The sequence below is a fragment of the Protopterus annectens genome, chromosome 10.part0, assembly GCF_019279795.1.
Source record: "Protopterus annectens isolate FY-2018-M chromosome 10.part0, PAN1.0, whole genome shotgun sequence".
Classification (NCBI taxonomy): domain Eukaryota; kingdom Metazoa; phylum Chordata; order Ceratodontiformes; family Protopteridae; genus Protopterus; species Protopterus annectens.
Genome location: NC_056744.1, coordinates 334,146,388 through 334,167,175, shown reverse-complemented (window position 1 = coordinate 334,167,175; position 20,788 = coordinate 334,146,388). Strand labels below are relative to the sequence as shown.

Genomic DNA, 20,788 nt, shown 5'->3' with positions numbered 1-20,788 from the left:
GGCATTGTTCTTATATTTGGGACACAGTCTACATGACTTGTATGTTCATAAACATATAGCCACTTTGTTTTCTTAGAGTGTTTCTCAGAACAGTCTTTCATTTATTTCGACAGAGCCGTCTAACTTGTAGTTAAAAAGTGGGAGGATTTTGCAAGTTGAGGGGAAAGCCAGCCCTCATCCAATAAGTCATTTAAGTCCCTTCCTCTTCCATTTAATTCTGAAATGATACAGGTTTCCCTTCAGATGGCAGGCAAGATCTTCTACCCTTCTGTATTGAAGTCTTTTTCAACATCTTTGTTATTATTTAAGACACAGGCATGCATACATTAATAGAAAAGAAACCAAACCATATTAACATTGTTCCACTTACATTCATAAAACATTATAGGTTCATAGGTAGGTACTGGGCTATCTGCCCAAAGGCATATATTAGCCCAGCCACGTTGTGCGGTATTCACCGCCCCTTTGGTTAGTTCTCTAGGCACTTGATCTAGCAGCTAGTACCCTTGGCCCCTATCTAGTAGAGCTGTTGGTATGATCCCTGGTGTGAACTTTCTGTTACCCATCCACTCGTCAAGGTTCCTCTTGAAGAGTGATAGTGAGGGGCTCTGCCTTATGTATATCGGGACCTTGTTCCATAGCAAGGGAAGTCTTTGCGAAGGGAATCTATCCCTCCAGCATGTTCTATTCATTATTCTGCTGAGGTTTATATCCCTAGAGCGTGTAGCTCGAGTAGATTTTGTTTTGCTAAGATGGAGCATGTTCAACAGTTCTGGGTTGGACATGGCTCTGTATGTTAGACAGAGATTGCCTCTGAGAAGGCGGTATGCAACAGAGAAAACATTAGTTTTTTCAATCGTGCTGCATAGGGCAACTTTTTAAGGCCAGTAATCCTCTTAGTGAGGTACCTCTGTGGTCTTTCCAGCTGCTGGTGATGCCTAGCCAGGTACATTCCAATTGGTGCATTGTACTCAATAATGGGTCTGATGAGGGAAGAGTAGAGGGGCACCACTACATCCTTAGATCTTGATGCAAACCCTTTCATGATCAGATGGGTCACACAGAAGGATTTTCTAACCACCTTGGCAACATGGCTGTCAAAGGAAAGCAGATTATCTACTTGGGTCCCTAGATCCCTTATTACTACTTCAGATTTCAAGGGGTTACCTCCTATGTGGTAGTTCGCGGGTACTCTGTTTTTTCCAAAGGGGATTACTACACATTTTTTAGCATTTAGCTTGAGACCATGGCTTTGACACCATGCATCAGTCTCATTAAGGCCCTTCTGGAGGATATCCATGTCGGCCGGAGACACTGTTGTAGCACCCAGTTTGCAGTCGTCCACAAACTTGGTCAGCCACAGCCTTTCAGTGCTTGCCTGTACTTCTGAGAAGTATATGCCAAACAGGAGGGGCCCCAGGACAGAGCCCTGAGGCACACCGCTCGTTACTGGTCTGGATTCGGACATAGATCCCGCTACTCTTACTTTGTGAGATCTGTCTGAGAGCCAGTTTGCAATCCATCTTGTGATGTAAGGGTTTATGCCCAGGTTGGTGAGGTTATCAATAATAACCGAATGAGGAATGGTGTCAAATGCTTTAGCGAGGTCAAGGTAAGCCGTGTGTACCTCCTTTCCCTTATCTATAGCCTGAGTAACTGTCTCGAAGTCCACCAGGTTCACGAGGCATGATCTGCCCTTGACGAAGCCGAACTGTGTGGGGTCAAGTGTTTGGAGGTTCCCAATCTTTCCATTTGAGTTCCATAATGATTCGCTCCATTGCCTTACAGATCAGACTGGTCAGGCTTATTGGTCGGTAGTTCCCAGGGTCGGTTGTGGGCCCACCCTTGTGCAGCAGAACCACCGTTGCTGTGTGCCATTCTATGGGTACATATCCTGTCGAGAGGCTGAGACTGAACAGGGTATTCAGATGCGGGGTTAATTCATTTTGGAGCTCGCTTATGACACAGCCCGGGGCACCATCTGGTCCCATGGAGGCAGTGTTTTTACCTTTAGATAGAGCCTTATTAACCAACGTATCAGTAATAATTGGAGTTACACAATCCCCCAGCATTACATCATTTGCTCAATTCACGCATTCTCTTAAACCTCAGTCCTCCTAAAATTATTCTGCATGCATTGTTTCCACAAATTCCAATTTATTTCCATTTCCCTTTTCTACAGACCCCCTTCCAGTTTTTTTTTTTACTATTTGTTTTACAGTATTCAGTACTTCAGATATAGTTGGTTTAGACTTTGATTTGTATTTTCTCGTAATTGCTTTTTGGCAGCCAGCAGAATTAAACTTAAGGCCTTACTATGTCTAGGCATTTCAGATCCTCTGTCCCAGCTCAGAAGAATAATTTCCTTGGTTCCAGCCATTTGCTCCCGCAATATTTCTGAAAGAGTGCTCTGTACTTCTGCATTGAAGTCTTTTTATGTCTTCTTGTTGTCAGGAGAAAGAGAACCATTTTCAGCTCCTTCCTGGGCCCGAGTTAGTCAATGGAATGTAGTGCAAGTTTACAAACACTGCAGTAGAATTAGTGTCTAAACTAAGTACGAAGACAAGCAGAATTATTTAAGTACTGTTGCAAATGATAAACATTTAGGCATATTGTCATTGCAGAATATTTAGATACATTTTCGTTATAAATGCAGAGGAAGGGTGACTACAGTAAAGAACGTACAGCTTGTGATTAATTTGAAAAGTATGATTGTCGTGGTGCATAAGGTCACCCTTGATCTCTATAGTTGCTTTTATATTTTTTGTTGACGTATTTTTAATCATCATCTTCTTTCAGCTGTTCCCGTTAGGGGTCGCCACAGCGGATCATCCGTTTCCATTTCTTCCTATCCTCTGCTTCTGGCTCTGTCACACCAACCACCTGCATGTCCTCTCTCACCACATCCATAAACCTTATCTTAGGCCTTCCTCTTTTCCTGTTACCTGGCAGCTTCATCCTTAGCATCTTTTTCCCAATATACTCTGCATCCCTCCTCAGCACATGTTTAAACCAACATAATCTTGCGCCTCTGGCTTTGTCTGCAAACCTTCCAACCTGGGCTGACCCTCTAATATACTTATTCCTAATCCTGTCCACCCTCGTCACACCCAGTGCAATTCTCTTTAACTCTGCCACAGCCACCTCTAACTCCTGCCTTTTTGTCAATGCCACTGTCTCCAACCCATATAACATAGCTGGTCTCACTACCCTCTTGTAGACCTTCCCTTTCACTCTTACTGGTACTCGTCTGTCACAAATCATTCCTGACACTCTTCTCCACCCACTCCATCCTGCCTTTACTCTCTTCCTCACCTCTCTTCCACACTCACCATTACTGTGAACTATTGATCCCAAGTATTTAAACTCATCTACCTTTGCCACCTCTACTCCTTGCATCCTCTCCATTCATCTATCCTCCCGCTCATTCACACACATATATTTTGTCTTAGTCTTGCTGACCTTCATTCCTTTTCTCTCTAGAGCATATCTCCACCTCTCCAGGGTCTCCTGCACCTGTTCCCTACTCTCACTACAGATCACAATTTCATCTGCAAACATCATAGTCCACGGGGACTCCTGTCTGATCTCGTCTGTCAACCTGTCCATCACCATTGCAAATAAGAAAGGACTCAGAGCTGATCCTTGATGTAATCCCACCTCCACCTCAGATGCATCCATCACTCCCACTGCAGACCTCACTGCTGTCACATTACCATCATACATATCCTGTACCATTCTTACATACTTCTCTGACACTCCCGACTTCCTCATACAATACCACAACTTCTCTCTAGGCACCCTGTCATATGCTTTCTCTAAGTCTACAAAAACACAATGCAACTCCTTCTGACCTTCTCTGTACTTCTCCATCAACAATCTCAGAGTAAACATTGCATCTGTAGTGCTCTTTCCCGGCATGCAACCATACTGCTGATCACTAATCATCACGTCCCTTCTTAACCTAGCTTCCACTACTCTTTCCCATTACTTCATGCTGTGACTGATCAATTTAATCCCTCTGTAGTTACTACAGCTCTGCACATCACCCTTATTCTTAAAAATCGGCACCAAAACACTTTTTCTCCATTCCTCAGGCAACCTCTCACTTTCCAAGATTTCATTAAACAATCTCCACTGCCATTTCACCTAAACACCTCCATGCTTCCACAGGTGTGTCATCTGGGCCAACAGCTTTTCCATTCTTCATTCTCTTCATAGCTGTCCTTACTTCCTCCTTGCTAATCCACTGCACTTCCTGATTCACTATCCACACATCATCCGACCTTCTCTCCCTCTCATTCTTTTCATTCATCAACCCCTCAAAGTACTCTTTCCATCTGCTTAACACACTCTCCACTTTTGAGTATGTTTCCCTCATTATCCTTTATCACCTTTATTTGTTGCACATCTTTCCTAGCTTGGTTCCTCTGTCTAGCCGTTCGGTACAGGTCCTTTTCTCCCTCTTTAGTGTCCAACCTTTCATACAACTCTTCATATGCCTTATCCTTTGTCACCTCTCTCTTTGCCATGCACCTCATCTCCTTGTACTCCTGTCTACTTTCTTCATCTCTGACAATCCCACTTTTTCTTTGCCAACCTCTTTCTCTGTATACTCTCCTGTACTTCCTCATTCCACCACCATGTCTCCTTGTTGTCCTTCCTCTGTCCAGACGTATTTTTAATCTGTTTCAAAAATCAGGGTAAGTGTTAGTGTTGGCAATTTTTGCAGAACGCGTTTCCAAAGTTACATTTTGACTGTACTAAATTTGATGAGTTTGTCATATGTTTGGTATTAAAGAAACACCTGTGACAAAACCTGTAAGATGCACATAATTTAGTTTACTTCTTACCAATACTTGTCCTAGAGACTGCATCCATGTTATGGCATAAAACATTGATTTATTAAATGAAACATTTCACAAAATACAGTTTCAAACTAATGCTGAATATTGGATTCTCTGTTAATCTGAAACATAACTGATTCAAATTAATGCTGAATGGTACATTGATGATCAGAAGTATTGCACACGTTATTTAAAGGCAGGATATTTAAAATACAGATATATGTGTAACAAAACAAGACCAAATCATACAGGAAATAGCTTAAGATTCTGTAATGGAAGAGATTTTTTTGTGTAGTAGTAACTTCTGAAAACATTTCTGCATTCAGACATTACAAAACTATAAATTTAAGTCAAATTTAGCATGTCATAAGTGTAGTTATGCTGTAAAAGCTGAAGTGTAATCATAAAACCTTCCATAGCAGACTGTAACTTTGGTCCTGTTCTGTATTTTCTGTAATGAAACTGTTTCCCTTTCTGTACTTAGCGTGTCAGTTTTAATTAGCTTACTTTTCCTGTCTTGCTTTTGGACTTCGTTTTTTGCCCAGAAATCTCACATTCTTTGCTGATTTCAGTGCAGACAGTAACAGTATATGGGCTGAGGTTGGATCGCATTTTGTCAGATTTTTTTTGGTAAGCTGTTTTTGTTAGCTGGATATGCCTTCTTAATTCGTGAAGACGGTGTGTATTGTGACATAGAGCCATGTGATCCAAGTTCACATACCTCCTGCACAAAACGCAGTGGAGTTGATCTTGAGTTGATTCAGCCCTATTCTAGAAACAGTTTTCAAGACTTTCACTTTAAGGTAGAGGTCAATTTGGAAGTAAAGAAATAAAAGATTTCAATGTCAGTGAAGCATGAGGATCATAAAGCACCATCTTATAGTGCTGATATTTTTGTATCATTATATTTCATTCCGGTAGTTTCAATGGAGTTTTATGGAGCTATATTTAGAGAGAAAGTCAAGGAAGAGAATTTGATAGTAAGGAAGTAAGTGAAGAAGGGAGAGTAAGGAAGGAGGTATGATGAATGAAAAGGTACTTGTTCAGATTTACAAATATAATTTATCCCAGTTTTGAGAAAAAATAAAGCCAGATTTTAGCTAGTAAGTCTTTCAGAGCAGTCTTGAATGATGGGAGGGGAAGGGGTTATATAGAGTTGATGGATAAAGTTAAGGATCCAGGCCTAAACAACTTTGTACGAGTGCAAATGGTGCACAGCAGATTTGTTAGGTTTGTAGACACAGGAGCTTTTGTTCAGTGGATCACAGTGACTGACTGGGAACATAGTTGTATAGAATGTGCTTTAGTTTTATATAAGTTCAAAGTTTCATACAAATCCAAATGTTAATAGAATTAAAATAGTATTGCTCTCTGGTTATATTTTATTTAATCTTTGTGTAGCAGTTAATTTTATTTTTATAAAAGAAAATTGCATTTTTAGTTTTATACAAGTTCAAATGTTAATGTATATAAAAGTCTATTGTTCTTCCGTTTGTGTTTGAATGTTGGTATAATTCCATTGGAGGTGGGCAGGGTTTACATAATTGTGTATGTAAATTTTATGTTAATCAGCATCCAGATTTTTTGCCAGTTGTACTTATTTTTCATGGGCCTTTGTCCAGATTTTTGATGTTTCCAGGTTGAGAGGTATAGGAAAGGAGGATATCTATCTTTAGAAGAGGAACTATGAGGTGTAGCATTTGAAGCCATTTTGTGTGTGTCCATTAATCTTATTTGTATGCATGTATTTATATTCCCTGCGAGGACGTCATCCTATCAACCATAAAAGCAGTTCCATGAGGGTGGTATGTGCAGTAACTTCCCTAAACCCCATGTCATACTCACCTGCTATAGCCATTCAGCGGTCTTCACATTTCTTATTCCGTCAGTTGCTAGGACATAATGTGACCTATTTTTCTGATTTATATGCAAGAACTCATTCCTGCCAAGTCAGTGATCTACCTCCTTGTGTTGTGACGTCCATTTATGACATTTCTTCAATGATCGTATGCATTATGACCTCTGTGCTTCAGTCAGTCTTGACTTTGGTAATCCTTTGCGTGTCTAATGTACTGCTAGTTATACACTTTGATTTACATGTGCACACTCGCACCTGCTTCAAACATTGTCAGCAGGCCTATGCATGCAGATCTCCTCGTTTGATATTTATGCAAGCTTTTGAGTGCTTCTACTTGGACTGTAGACTAACTTCAGCTTAGGAATACTTTTTATTCTTGGTTTTCCTCCTCTTTACCCAAGAGTACAGTGTTCCTAGGTAAGATAGGTACATCCTTAGCCACACAATCTATTTTAGTAGTCCAGTACTTTTCTTTGAACAGTTTCAAGTCACTGGTTCATAGAAAGCTAATCATTTTTCGTGTGATCTATGTTCTCTTTTCTAAGTTCAAGGTGTATACCCTGATCCTGCATACAGTCGCAGCCTTCTTGTATAGTGTGCATATACTCACAGCCTTCTTGTATAGTGTGTGTACCCTCATCCTGCATACACTCGCAGCCTTCTTGTATAGTGTGCAAATACTCACAGCCTTCTTGTATAGTGTGTGTACCCTCATCCTGCGCCCAGGGTGTTCACAAAAGTTCTGGCTCCTGTAATAGCTTTCTTCAGACAGAGGGGAATACAAATTTATCCTTATCTGGACGATTGCCTGATTCTTGCTCAAAACAAAGACAAGTTACTTCAACATCTGCAGTATGTAATGGCAGTTTTAAGGTGCCTAGGGTATTCTGTGAACGAAATAAAGTCCAGTCTAGTACCCTCTCAGGACATGTACTTTCTGTGTGTGAGACTGAATACAGCTTCTCAGATGGCTTTTCTGACCCCGGACAAACAAAGAACTCTTCACCTGTACTTCCAGCAGTTATCAGTACTGTCCAGGCTGACTGCACAGTCAGTCCTTCAAGCCTTGGGGTTCATGGCATCTTGCATTCTAGTACTTCCCAATGCCAAACTGCATATGAGGAAGCTACAATGGTATCTCAAAACTGTATGGACTCAACACTGCCACGATTTGGACACTGTCATTCGGATAATACCTTACATCCAGAAGGAATTCTTGTGGTGGGCTAAGGAATGTCACCTAAACAAGGGACTCTCTGTGACCCGACCAGAGGCGAGTCAGATCATAACGACGGATGCCTCGGACTTGGCTTGGGGAGCACACTTCAATGGGAAATGGATTCAAGACACGTGGCCTCCCAGACTACAACATTTGCACATCAACATGAAGGAGATGTTAGCAGTCCAATTTGCCCTGATGGCCTTCAAGGACCTACTTCAACCAGGACAGGTGTTGATTCGAACAGACAACACAACAGTCATGTGGTACATCAACAAGCAGGGGGGAACCCATTCTTACCCTCTTTGCAGACAAGCAATGATATTGTGGGAGACTGCTCTGAGTTTGCACATCACTCTTCAAGCACGGTTTCTGCCAGGAGCACAGAACTCCCTAGCAGATGTATTGAGCAGACAAATTGTGGATCCCCACAAGTGGAAATTGGATCCTCACGTATTCCAACAGTTGACAGTGGCTTGGGGAACTCCAGACATAGATCTGTTCGCTTCTCCACTAAATTTCCAACTGCCAAAATTTTGCACAAAGATGTTTCACCCAAAAGCTTGGAAAGTGGATGCTCTATCTTTCAGTTGGAACTCATTTGTTGTCTCAGTCAAGCAATCATTTGCTCAATGTCAGGGTGCAGTCCCTGCATCTAACAGCCTGGCGTATTCTGTTTTAGAGCCTGTGGGGTCTCAGCTTCCTCAACAGGTTTTAGATGTCATTTTGGAAGCCAGGCAGCCCAGTACTAGAAAAGTTTATGCTGATAAATGGAGGAGATTTTTTCTTTGGAGCACAGCAAAGGGCTTTGATGTCTCAGTACCTAATTTGAGTTTTACGCTACAGTACCTTACTGAATTACTGGACAAGGGTTTGTCATTCTCCTCTGTGAAGGTTCATGCTGCAGCCATTTCTGCTCACTATGATTGTGACCCTCCTTTATTTTCTCATCCTTTGTTTAAGCAATTTCTTAGAGGGGCAAAAAATATAAGACCCCCACGTAGAGTTCCTACTCCTTCCTGGGATCTCAATTTTGTGTTGGAGAAGCTTACTTTACCTCCTTTCGAACCTGCAGCTACGTCTGAGCTGAAGTTTTGTCTTGGAAAACTGCTTTTTTGTTGGCCATTACCTCTGCTAGGAGGGTCTCTGAATTGCAGGCACTCATGGCAGTTGAACCTTTCCTGGTATTCCATAAGGATAGGGTGTCTTTGCATACTAACCCTACTTTTATGCCTAAAGTGATTTCTAATGTGGCCTTGAACCAGTCTATTCATTTGCCTACTTTTTATGCTGATCCCCAAAATAAGGGGGAAAAGTTTTGCATTCTTTGGACATTCACAGGCAGCTACGTTATCATTTGGGCAGAACTAAAGAGTTCAGGCAGACTCAACAGTTATTTATTTCTTTTGCTCTGTCTTCTAAAGGAAAGCTGTTTCAAAGCAAACTATTTCTAAGTGGATTGGTCATTGTATTGCTTTTGTTATTCTCATCATGGGAAGAATGTTCCTGCTGGGATCAGACCTCATTCCACTAGGGCTACTGCAGCATCTACTGCCTTTTGAGGGGTAGCTACTAAGGATATTTTGGAGGCAGCTACTTGGAGTTCAGTGCACACTTTTACTAAGCATTACCATCTCCCTCTTTATTCCAAGTCTAGGGCTGGGTTTGCCACTGCAGTTTTACAGGGCATGTTAGCAGCTCCTAATGCTTTTTAGTTTGCCAGCCTCCCTTTTCCTTTGCTTTGGGATTCTACCCACAGGTTATGACTGCAGCAATGTGAGACGGAGAACATAGTACAGTTTTGTACCTACCATAAATGTAGATGTTCGAGGATCCACATTGCTGCAGTCCTATTCTCCCCCCCCCCTCCTTCCCCTCTATAGTTTGGGGTTGCTGTTTTTTCCCTTTGGGATAATTGTTATTTTCTCACTTGGGGTTGTTGGGTATTTACTATTTTGGCTCTGGCCTTTCCTTTTTAAGGTCTTCTGACATCTGGGGCAAGAAAGACTGAGGATATGGTGTCGGTCATGCGCTTAAGTACTACTACGTACTGACATCAGCACCGGCCGACCATGAACGATGCCAGCCTAACTCTTTGGTATTCGGGCCGACCGAGGACAGCGGACTACCCACAGGTTATGACTGCAGCAATGTGGATCCTCGAACATCTACATTTATGGTAGGTACAAAACTGTACATCTGAAGAAGGCAGACTTCATTCGTCTGCAACCTGTGGGTATCGGATCCGACCTCGGATCCGAGCCGGCAATTCAAAAGCTTAGGCTCCGAGCTCCTAGCTCCTCCCTCTTACCCATAACCCCTTGCCAAGCCCTGACTGACCTCAGATTTCGTTTGCCGCTTTTCAAGTAGCTACGGAATTCCAGAGCTCCTGGCGTTGGTGAAGATAAGAAACTATTTTTTGACAGAAAAAGTTTTAAAAATCTTTATTTTCGTTCTTGATATAGTTAGTGTTGAGTGTGTTTAGGCTTTCCTCTCTCTTTTATTTAATTTTCTCGGGTTTTGCGTAGTTTGTTTGTGTGTGTTTTGTGTTAGGCCTTAGGGTTGTGATGTCTGAAGCCCATAAGGCTGTGTTCTCGAATACGAGTGTGGCCATAAGCTGTCCCCAGCGGATGGCCACACTCGTCATCTTGGGGTTGAACACCTGTCATCTGGTTGTACCATTTGTGCAGGGTTCAACCCCGGCTTTGAGGAGCGGAGGTCGAAGTTGGTGCTGGCGGGTCTTTACCTCCAGATACCGCCGCCTCTGCCCTTCCACTCAGCAACCTGTTGCTGTGGGTTCTCCCCTCCGGCTGGGACTCAACCTCCCTCTAAGTTGCCGGAGGGGAAGGAATCCTCTAGGGAAAGACAGAAGGAGAGACGCAGGGAGAGGCACCACAAGCGAAGAGCTGAAACTTCCAGTTCGGCTCCTCCATCTAAGCGGGCCTCCCTGTGCCTTCTAGCTTTCCTCCTCCTCGGCTCCACTCCCTCGGTTCTCTCCTGGACCCGAGGAGGAGGAGGCTAACCCTTCTAGGAGGTCTCGGCGGCTCTCTAGGTCCGCTCGGTGGCCTCCACTAGATCAACATTTTCAATGAGTGAAGCTGATATGGACCGGATGATGAGGAAATTCATCCAGGCCCAAATGCAAATGGAAGTGCTCCTAGCCCCCAACCGGGAGGGCTTGACCCCTTTCGCCCCTTGGCTCCTTCTCCGACCCATACCACGGGTTCGGAGCTGTCGGCGCCGGGCAGATTTGGATCCGGGGGTGGGTCGGATCCGATGGGTCGGCGCACCTCGGAACCGTCCCATCCCTTGAGTGCTTCGGGTACTTCGGATCCGACCTCTCGGAGCCGAGGGCCGAGCCTCGGATCGAGGGAGCTGGTGTGTCTTCGGCTCCGTCCAGGTGAGAGCACACCGGGCTCTCGGTTCCGTCGGTTTCGCTCCGACTCCGATCCGTCGTCTGATCCGAGTGGGCGTCGGCTCTCGGCGCTTACAGAAGCTGGCTCCCCCTCTGCTTTCGGCGTAGTGCAAAGGGCACTGTCGAGGACATCCGGACCCCCTGTCCCTGCCACGGCTCCATCCCGCACTCCATTGCAGTTGGGCCAGGCCCTCACCAGCCGGTCCCAGGGACAGCCCGCCTCGATGTCCCAAGTGGTTCCCTTGGAACATCCAACGGCTGAAGAGTACTCCTCGGACAGCCCCGATGAAGTACCTCGAAGCGTAAGTGCAAGAGGAGGCACATGGACTCCCCTGAGTCCGTCACTGAAGACACAGACTTGGATGAAGGGAAGGCTCCCCTAGGTCACCCCTGAGGGCGTCTCATTTGGAGACATCATGGAGATGTTAAGGATCGGGGGGTGGTCTGCCCCAAGGCTTCTTGGACGAGTCTGTGTTCTTGGAGGCATTCGAGGCGGGCCCTTCTACCTCTTGGGTGTCCCCTCCTGCTGACCCCTGGTGGATCTTATTTCCATCAGGGCGTGGAAGGATCCGGACACCATTGAGCCTATCCCTAAGCGCCGGACGCATTCTTTCCCTCCGTCGGACCGCACCCACTGGAGTAAGGGTCCCCAGTAGATGCCATGATGATGGCTGCAGCCACGAAGAGGGAATTGGCCCAGGAGAGTCCCTCCATGCATCCTCCGGGCAAGGAGTCCCTTCGATGGATCGCATTGGGAAGCGAGTTTTAGTTCAGCAACCTTCTCCTTGAGAGCTGAACTACATGGCACATGTCATTAGGATGCAGTGGGATCTGATTAAAGAATACGCTGCATCTCCCCGAGTCCATCTCGGTGAGGATAAACAGGTTTACTCCACCGAATGGCCACTCTCAGATCAGTTTCAATACATCTATGCGCTACTTTCTCATGCTACTGAGGGAGTCGCTAGAGCCAGCGGAGCAGGCCTAGTCATGAGGTGACAGGCCTGGCTCCGCCATTGTGATTTTGCAGAGCCCTTCAAGGCGACCGCGAATGCCCCCTTCGATGGTTCTGCCTTGTTTGGCAAGACTGTTCGCGAGACATTAGTCCAGAGCGAAAAGGACGGGAAGACTCTGTTTGCCATCGGAGTCCGCTTCTCAGCTCCCCAGAGGTCCTTCTCTAAGAACCAAAAGGGACAGAAGAAGATGTGGTTCCGGAAGTCGCAGCAGTCCCAACCTGCTCCGGACAACCAGTCCTTCCGTGGCAGAGGAGGACGGGGAGGTCGTCGTGTTAGAGGCAGGGGGGCTCCTGGCAACTTTGGGTCCAGCGAACCTTTCTCTGATAGACCCACGCAGCAGCCCTGAAGGGTTGCCCGGCTGTCCGTCTCTGGAGGCAGTCGGGGGGCGGTTTTCGAGGCACCTGACTTCTTGGGAGTCCATAACAACAGACAGTTGGGTGCTTCGAGTCATATCCAGAGGATATTCAATTCCCCTATTCAAGGTTCCCAAATCTCGCAGCCTCCCAGATGTTCCACCCGACCAAAGGGAGGCGGCAGCTATCAATCGAACAGCTGCTAGAAAAAGAGCTATCCAGCGTCCCGAGATCAAACGGATTAGGGTTTTACTCCAGGTTCTTTTGGTGCCAAAGAAGACGGGGACTTAAGACCAATCTTAGACCTTTCCCAGCTGAACCTGTCAGTAACCAAGCAAAAGTTCGGATGGTCACCCTCCAATCTATACTTCCCCTCTTGAGGGAGAACGACTGGATGTGCTCCATAGACCTCAAGGACGCGTACTACCACATTCGGATGGACAGACGATCCAGGAGGTTTCTTCGCTTCGGCTGGGAGCCAGTCATTATCAGTTCAGGGTCCTCCCCTTTGGTCTCACCTCAGCCCCAGGGTGTTCACCAAGGTGTTAGCGGTGGTAGCGGCCCACCTGAGGCTCCAGGGATTACAGGTCTTTCCGCACCTGGACGACTGGCTCCTGACGGCATCATCAAGGCATCTTCTGTGCTCAGCCAGGGATTACTTTCTTCAACTAGCCCCAAGGCTGGGCATCACGATCAACTGGGAGAAATCTTTACTGCACCCACACAAGTTATAGATTTCATAGGAGGAAGACTAAACACCAGATCAATGCGAGCCTTCCTCACCCCAGACCGTATTGCCAGCCTGAAGTGTCATGTGACAGCGATCCTGCAACCATCTCCAACTGCAGCTTGGTCCTGAGGGCACTAGGTTCTATGGCGGCGGCTAATACGGTTCTCATTCATGCCCGCACGCATGCGGGTTCTTCAATGGACCCTTCAGGTTCAGTGGTCCCTCTTTGTTCTTCTAAACGCTCCGATTGCGGTCAGCAGAGCGTGCAGGGACTCCCTGCTTTGGTGGCTTCTTTCTCCAGAGCTCCTGGCAGGAGACCTTTTGCGCTGCATTTCCCGAGCCACAGTGACCATGGACGCTTCTTGCCTCGGGTGGGGGCATTCTGCGGAAAGATTGTCCAAGGCACGTGGAATCCCACAGAGACGTCATTGCATATAAATGTCCTGGAAATGAGGGCGGTGCTCCTAGCGTTGCAAGCACTTCACCACGTTCTTCCTTCAGGGACTATTGCGATTCAGACAGACAACATGTCGGTAGTCTGGTATATCAACAAACAGGGAGGAACCAGGTCTTACCCCCTTTGTCGAGAGGCCATGAGAGTCTGGGAATGGACAATTTCCACCAAACGCTTTCTGGTAGCAACGCACATTCCGGGAAAGTCCAACATCCTTGCGGACAAGCTCAGTCGCACCATCCTTTCTCCACACGAGTGGTCTCTCAATCCTCAAGTAGCGAAGAAGATTTTTGCCGTTTGGGGCAACCCTGTTGCGATCTTTTGCCTCTCCCTCAAACGCCAAATGCGACAATTTCTTCGCTCTGCTTCCCCACCAGGGGAGTTCGAGATGCTCTGGTGCATGCTTGGCCTCGGTCTCCTTTATGCCTACCCTCCACTTCCTCTGATGCAGAGGCTTCTGCAGAAAGCCAACAGTTTGGGGAGCAGAATGATTCTCATTGCCCCATTCTGGCCTCGACAACTTTGGTTCCCCTTCGTATGGTCTCACAAAATCAATCCACCATGGATTCTGGATCCAATTTGGATCTCATCTCTCACCCTCTGGGAATGTCAGTTCCCAATCTGGACCCTGAAGTTGACAGCTTGGCTGCTCCAGTTCCATCCTTAATTAGGACTCCCGGTATCTCATCACCGGTCAAGGCCATTTTAGTGGCAGCTCATAAACCTTCCACCAGGCAGGTTTATCGGAGTAAATGGAAGAGATTCTCTATATGGGCAGTACAGAGAACTTTGGATCCTTTCTCGGCACCTATGTCAGCGGTGCTGGATTTTCTAACAGACCTCTTTCATCAAGGGGCTAGTTCTTCCACGATTAAGGTACAATTGGCAGCTATCTCGCATTATCACATTGGTCATGACACAGCTCCCCTTATGATGGCGAATTATGCAAAACATTTCTCAAAGGAGTTTTTGTTGAGGCCTCCAGTCAAGGAGGTTGTACCACCCTGGGACTTGTCTTTAGTTCTGCAAGTCCTTACTGCTCCTCCCTTCGAGCCTGCAGCTTCTACTGATTTTAAAGTACCTTTCCTGGAAGACTGCCTTCCTGGTAGCTATCACTTCAGCCAGAAGAGTGTCTGAGCTTCAGGCTCTGTGTCAAACCGCCTTACCTTTCTTTCTTCCCTGATAGGGTGTGCCTCAGGACCAATCCTTCTTTTCTTCCGAAGGTCTCTTCTGAATCAATATTAACCAGTCAATCAATTTACCTGTGTTTTTCCCAAGTACTCAAACAAAGGAGAATACAAATTGCATTCCTTGGATGTTCATAGACAATTACGTTTTTATATTAACAGAACAGCTGGCCACAGGAAATCAGATCAGCTGTTCGTCTCCTTTGCTAAATTTGCTCTGGGTAAAGCAGTATCTAAAGTCACACTATCTAAGTGGATTGCTAATTGTATTCTGCAGGCATATGACACTTCAGGTAGACCTGCTCCTCAGAGGGTTACGGCTCATTCTACTAGGGCAGTTTCCACGTCAGCCACCTTTAAGTCCCGTGTATCATTGGATGATATCTGCGCGGCAGCTACTTGGGCCTCGCCTCATACTTTTATTTCTCATTACAAGGTGGATGTTGTTTCTAGAGGAAGAGCATCCTTTGGCTCAGCGGTGCTCGAACATCCTTCCATGACGGCCCCAAGATTCAGGTAGCTAGGGACTCTGTCCCACAGGTTGCAGACAATGAAGTCTGCCTACTTCAGATTTAGAAGTTATGTACTCACCATAACGCTTCCATCTGAGTAGGTGACTTCATTCGGATGCAACTATCCCTCCATCCCCTGACCTTTATAGAGCGAGTATTTATGCTGTTTTAGTGTACTGTTGTCAGTATTTTGAGGCAAACTCAATCTGAGGTCAGTCAGGGCTTGGCAAGGGGTTATGGGTAAGAGGGAGGAGCTAGGAGCTCGGAGCCTAAGCTTTTGAATTGCCGGCTCGGATCCGAGGTCGGATCCGATACCCACAGGTTGCATCCGAATGAAGTCACCTACTCAGATGGAACGTTATGGTGAGTACATAACTTCTAATTTTTTCTACTTTGAATGTTTCTGTTCCTCTTTATTTTCTTAGTCACCCAACACCAGTTTCTAGTTCAGGTCCGTTCTAATACTATTCATCAGCTACTGTGTTTTTGTCTTTCTCAATCATGCACTAAACCTTACTGACCCAACTAGCTCTTGCTACTTGATTCAACCTTACCTTCTCATCTCTGCAATAATTTAATCGTAACAACTACTGATCTACTTCTCCATCATAGTCTTACTTATTACTGTATTCTCAAAAAAGTGACATGTTTTACTACTAGATGTATTACTTAACTGCAACTTCTTTTTACTTTCTTTTTATCTACATTTATATTGTACATTTTAGCTATTATTCTTTCTGAATGTTTAATTGTAACTGCATTAGTATTTGTACTAAGTCTAGTAGAATATTTTGCATTTTTATACTTTATTAATGTGTGACCACTTATAGTTTTTTTTTTCTCCTTTACTGTGAATGTATTTGCATTATAAATATGTACTTTTTAGATGTGAAATTAATTTGAATTGTTTGGAGCTTATCTCCCTGGGCCTGTACTGAAAATGGACATGTATCCAGCTAGACTAGCCCGGTCAACAATTGTAAAATAAATAAAAAAATAAAATTTTCCTTTGGAACCTTGAATAAGTTTTTTACTGGCAAGTTCTATATTTGGGCTGTGCTTTTGTCAGAGAGATGAGAAGCAGAATCCCTTTCAGCTTGCTTGCTCACGTTTTACTGGATAAATGTTATTTCCTTAGTCATGTTTCCATGAGGTGTTAAAGACCTAATGCAGTTCTGATGCAGCATTGATCAAATCTGTACACCACCACTGATCATGCCCATTTTAGGGATTGTTATGAAGACCCAAGGGGCACTGTAGTTGCTTGATAAGGAGTAAAGTTTTCCTCCAGCCAGATCTCCATATTATAGGCTAGGTCAATATCGTACAAGTGCAGTGGAATTGCCATTATAAAATGGTGTGGTTTCAGGGGACCAGGGTTCTTCTGGTAACTGAAATCTGTTTAAGATGACCAGACAGAACCCTTTGCATATAGCTGAAGATGGAAGATTGGCTTTAGTTCTGTTTCAGACTAGGATAATTCACAGGTAACAAGGCAACTGGCAGACTTGAACACTCAGGATCCACCTTACCAAATATTGTCTGGCACCCCACCTTATGTTACTTTAAAGTGATAACTTGTGCAAAAGCAGAAAGCATCAAATTGAAGTTTTTAAGAGCTATAAAGGGAAGTCTACCATTAGGGGGTCTCTTTGATAAGAAATCATAATCTGGTCCGTAGCACTTTTAAAAATAGTGAGTCAAAGAGCACAAGGTAAAATATGGTGCAGTAAAAATATAGGAGAAAACAGCTGTCCTTGCATATTTAAACAAAGAATGGCTATACATTTAGCAGCCTGTTGGAAAATCATGCTTGGATTAAAACCGGGAAATCTAAGTGTATGCTTAGTTGTATCTTTAAAAAAAAAAACAGAAACGGTTGCAAGTAAATGGTATATTCTTTTAATAACCAGGCTTTCTCTATTGGTCAACCACAAAACAGCCAAAACTAACAACTTTAAAACCTGAAAATAAAAAAAATAAAAACGAACATGTGAACATGTCCAATAACCACTTCCATTTTAGGTTAAGTGCTTTCGTCAATACTATGTCTTGACTTCTGAACAAATAAAATGCACAAAACCCTTGCCTTAAATCCATTTAAAATACATCGCATGATTTCACTAATTGACTTCCAATTAACCCTTTAAACTTTTTCTCATACCACCAATAATGAATGAAGAAGAAAAAGACATAATGTTTGTAATGTGTTCGAAACCCGCAACCACACAAATGTGCATCTAAATGTAAATATGAAATATGTATGTCTAATGTTTGCAAACTGGTTCGGAAACCCACAACCACACAAATGTGCATCTAAATGTAAATATGAATAATGTATGTTTAATGTTTGTAAACGGGTTCCGAAACCCACAACCACACACAAATGTGCTTCTAAATGTAAATATGAATAATGTATGTTTAATGTTTGTAAACTGGTTCGGAAACCCACAACCACACAAATGTGCATCTAAATGTAAATATGTATATTTAAACTGTGGTGGTGGTGCTGCAGTAGCGTTGTCGCCTCACAGACGTTGCCCGTTCGATTCTCAGTTAAAGCGTCTTCTGTGTAGCGACATGCGTGAATGGGAGTTCCTTCATTGAAGGTTATGCGTTAGGCCCGGCAAGCCAGTACGTAAAAATCTACTGCCAATCATTAGCGGACCGGAGTTACGCTGTGGCGACCCCTAACTGGGAAAAGCCGAAAGACACAAACAAACAATGTTTGTAAACAGCAGTATTCATAGGAAACCTGCTTTGACTAGATCTACTAAGACTGAAATGATTATGCAGTTTAAGCCTTTCTTTATTCATTGTATATCACCTGTCTACTGTCTGACATTATCATGTAATTACTGTTTAACATACTTCTGTATATTCTTGTACTACATGTTTTGCGTGGAGCTTTTCTCCCCGGGCCTCTGTTGAAAAAGGATGTGTGTGCAGTCGGATTTTCCCAGTAAACAAATATAAAATAAATATAAATGTATACTATATAAAAATGCATTCTTCACACACAAAGAATTTTAAAACGCACAAAAACACACAAAACTCCCTTTGGAGTAACCATATCGAGAGACCTAAGATAATCAACAACTATCATTTAACTACTTTTTTCACCACTATTTTTATGGATGTCAAGCCACGTTTTGTTGCCCCACTTTCATAGAGGTAATTCAGCCTTCAGTTTTAATACACAACTAATAGAAACGGTTTTAAGTCCCAGGGGCACAGCAGCATTACACTTCTGTTGCCATTTTAACTCCTTGTATTCCAGATACAAGTGCAGTGGCCCCATCCGTCTGTCCAAGATCAACTTTGTCAGTAGCCATATATTTAAAACTATGCATGGGGAAACCTTTAATATATTTTGCCAAGACATTCCTGTCGTCGCCTTTTGCAGTGTCATATTGATGTTGATAATTCTTTTCCTAAACTTTGTTCCTGTCTTGCCAATGTAAAAACATTGCATTCTTGAAATTTGACAAGATACATTAACCCCGTGCTCTGACAGTTAAATTTATACCTTAGTTCAGTAGTACCCCCAACTCTGTGCTGTTCCTTCTAAAATAAATTTGGACCGACTACATTGACCACATTTACTTATGTGTCCAGTTTGGCACTCCACTAGTGGCCCTCTCAGTTTGTGTCTTTTGGCTTTTCCCGGTTAGGGATCGCCACACGGAGCTCCGGTCCGCTAATGATTGGTAGTGGATTTTTACATACCGGGTTACCAGCCCTGATGCACAACCTTCAACGAAGGCACGCCCCATTCACGTATGCCTCTACACAGAAGACGCTCTAGCTGAGAATCGAACGGGACAACATCTTGCTATGAGGCGACAACGCTACCGCAGCACCACCACCACCACCACAGTCAGTAATGGTTTTAAAACACAGATGCTGCTTATATACAATGGCAGTTTCATGTGCAGCCCTTCTGATACAATCTGTATCAGCCCTAAAAATGTTTCAGTTATGATTAATGATATTCCAAATACCCTGAAAATGCATGTTATATGGTATAAGATCTCTGAAAATCATTACATTCCCTCTGAATGGGGCGAGTAGTTATCTCAGTCAATCCCACATCGCTTCCCATCTTTTCTCTTCCTTTTTACCTCATTAAAAATATTATCTAGAAATGTGACAGAATATCTTCTGTTTTCTAACATCGCTCTTAATATAGAACATTCATCATATAACTTATTGTCACAGCTCACCATATGGGCCATCCTCACACATTGACCCTCTTTACTCATGATTTCTTTTGATGTGAAGGGTGGCAGCTGTCAAAATGGATTAGGGAGTTAGAGTAGGTATGTTTTCTATGCAAACTCAAATCAAACCTCTTTTGTAATCTATTCTTACACATAGTAATGTCCAAATAATGGACTTTTTCCTTAACTTTTATTATAAATTTCAAAAAGCTGATACTAGCATTCAAGTAGTGGAAGAACTGATCAAGCGTCTCTCTACCATTGGTCCAAAATATTATGTCGTCCAAAAAAACGACCGTATAATGACCAGCAACTGGCAAACTCAGAGTTGAACACTACTTGGTTCTTCCATTGATCTAGTACCATATTGGCTAACACAGGGGCACATGCAGCCCACATTGCTACCCCTTTCTTTTTCCGAAACAGTTGATTTTCAAGTACTGTGAAATTATTCTCTAAAACCATCTCCATTAAAGTTCTAATGGTAAGGATCTTGTTTGATAAAGACCTGAATTGTCACATAAAAAGTCATAGAATAATTCAAGCCATCCACATGTGGAATGACTGAAAATCAATCACAAACATCTATAGTAACAAATAAGTTGTCTTAATACATTTGATTGGATACCCTGAACAAAAATTCCCTGGAGTCCTTGTATAGGTGTCTGTATCTAGTTAAAATTCCTTTTGCATGTGTCTCCACATATTTGGCAAAGTGGAAAGTTTTAGAGGCTTTGGGATCTACTGTTGGTCTCAAATGATGGTCAGAAATGTTCTTTTGAGTTTTGGGGATGCCAAAAATGGTTGGGGTGCTGGGGTATGTAACTCTCAACAAGTCCAGATCCAAAAAAGTAATTTGTTTTGTTAAAAAATAGTTCATCAAGCATAATGTCATTTCTCTGATGAGCAATGTTTTTTTTCATTGATGGCTACCTCCTCATACTGGTGTGTATACGATATAACAAACATCTTAT

The 20,788-nt window shown here is 43.7% G+C and overlaps 1 protein-coding gene across 1 annotated transcript in view; it reads left to right on the top strand.

Moving 5' to 3' along the window:
* Positions 1–20,788, top strand: part of RALGPS2 (Ral GEF with PH domain and SH3 binding motif 2) — a 2,773,917-nt gene that overhangs the window by 2,019,784 nt on the left and 733,345 nt on the right. Inside the window, exon 12 of the mRNA XM_044085226.1 lies at positions 11,296–11,346. Coding sequence (XP_043941161.1) covers positions 11,296–11,346 — 51 coding nt within the window. The remainder of the gene's footprint in view (positions 1–11,295; positions 11,347–20,788) is intronic.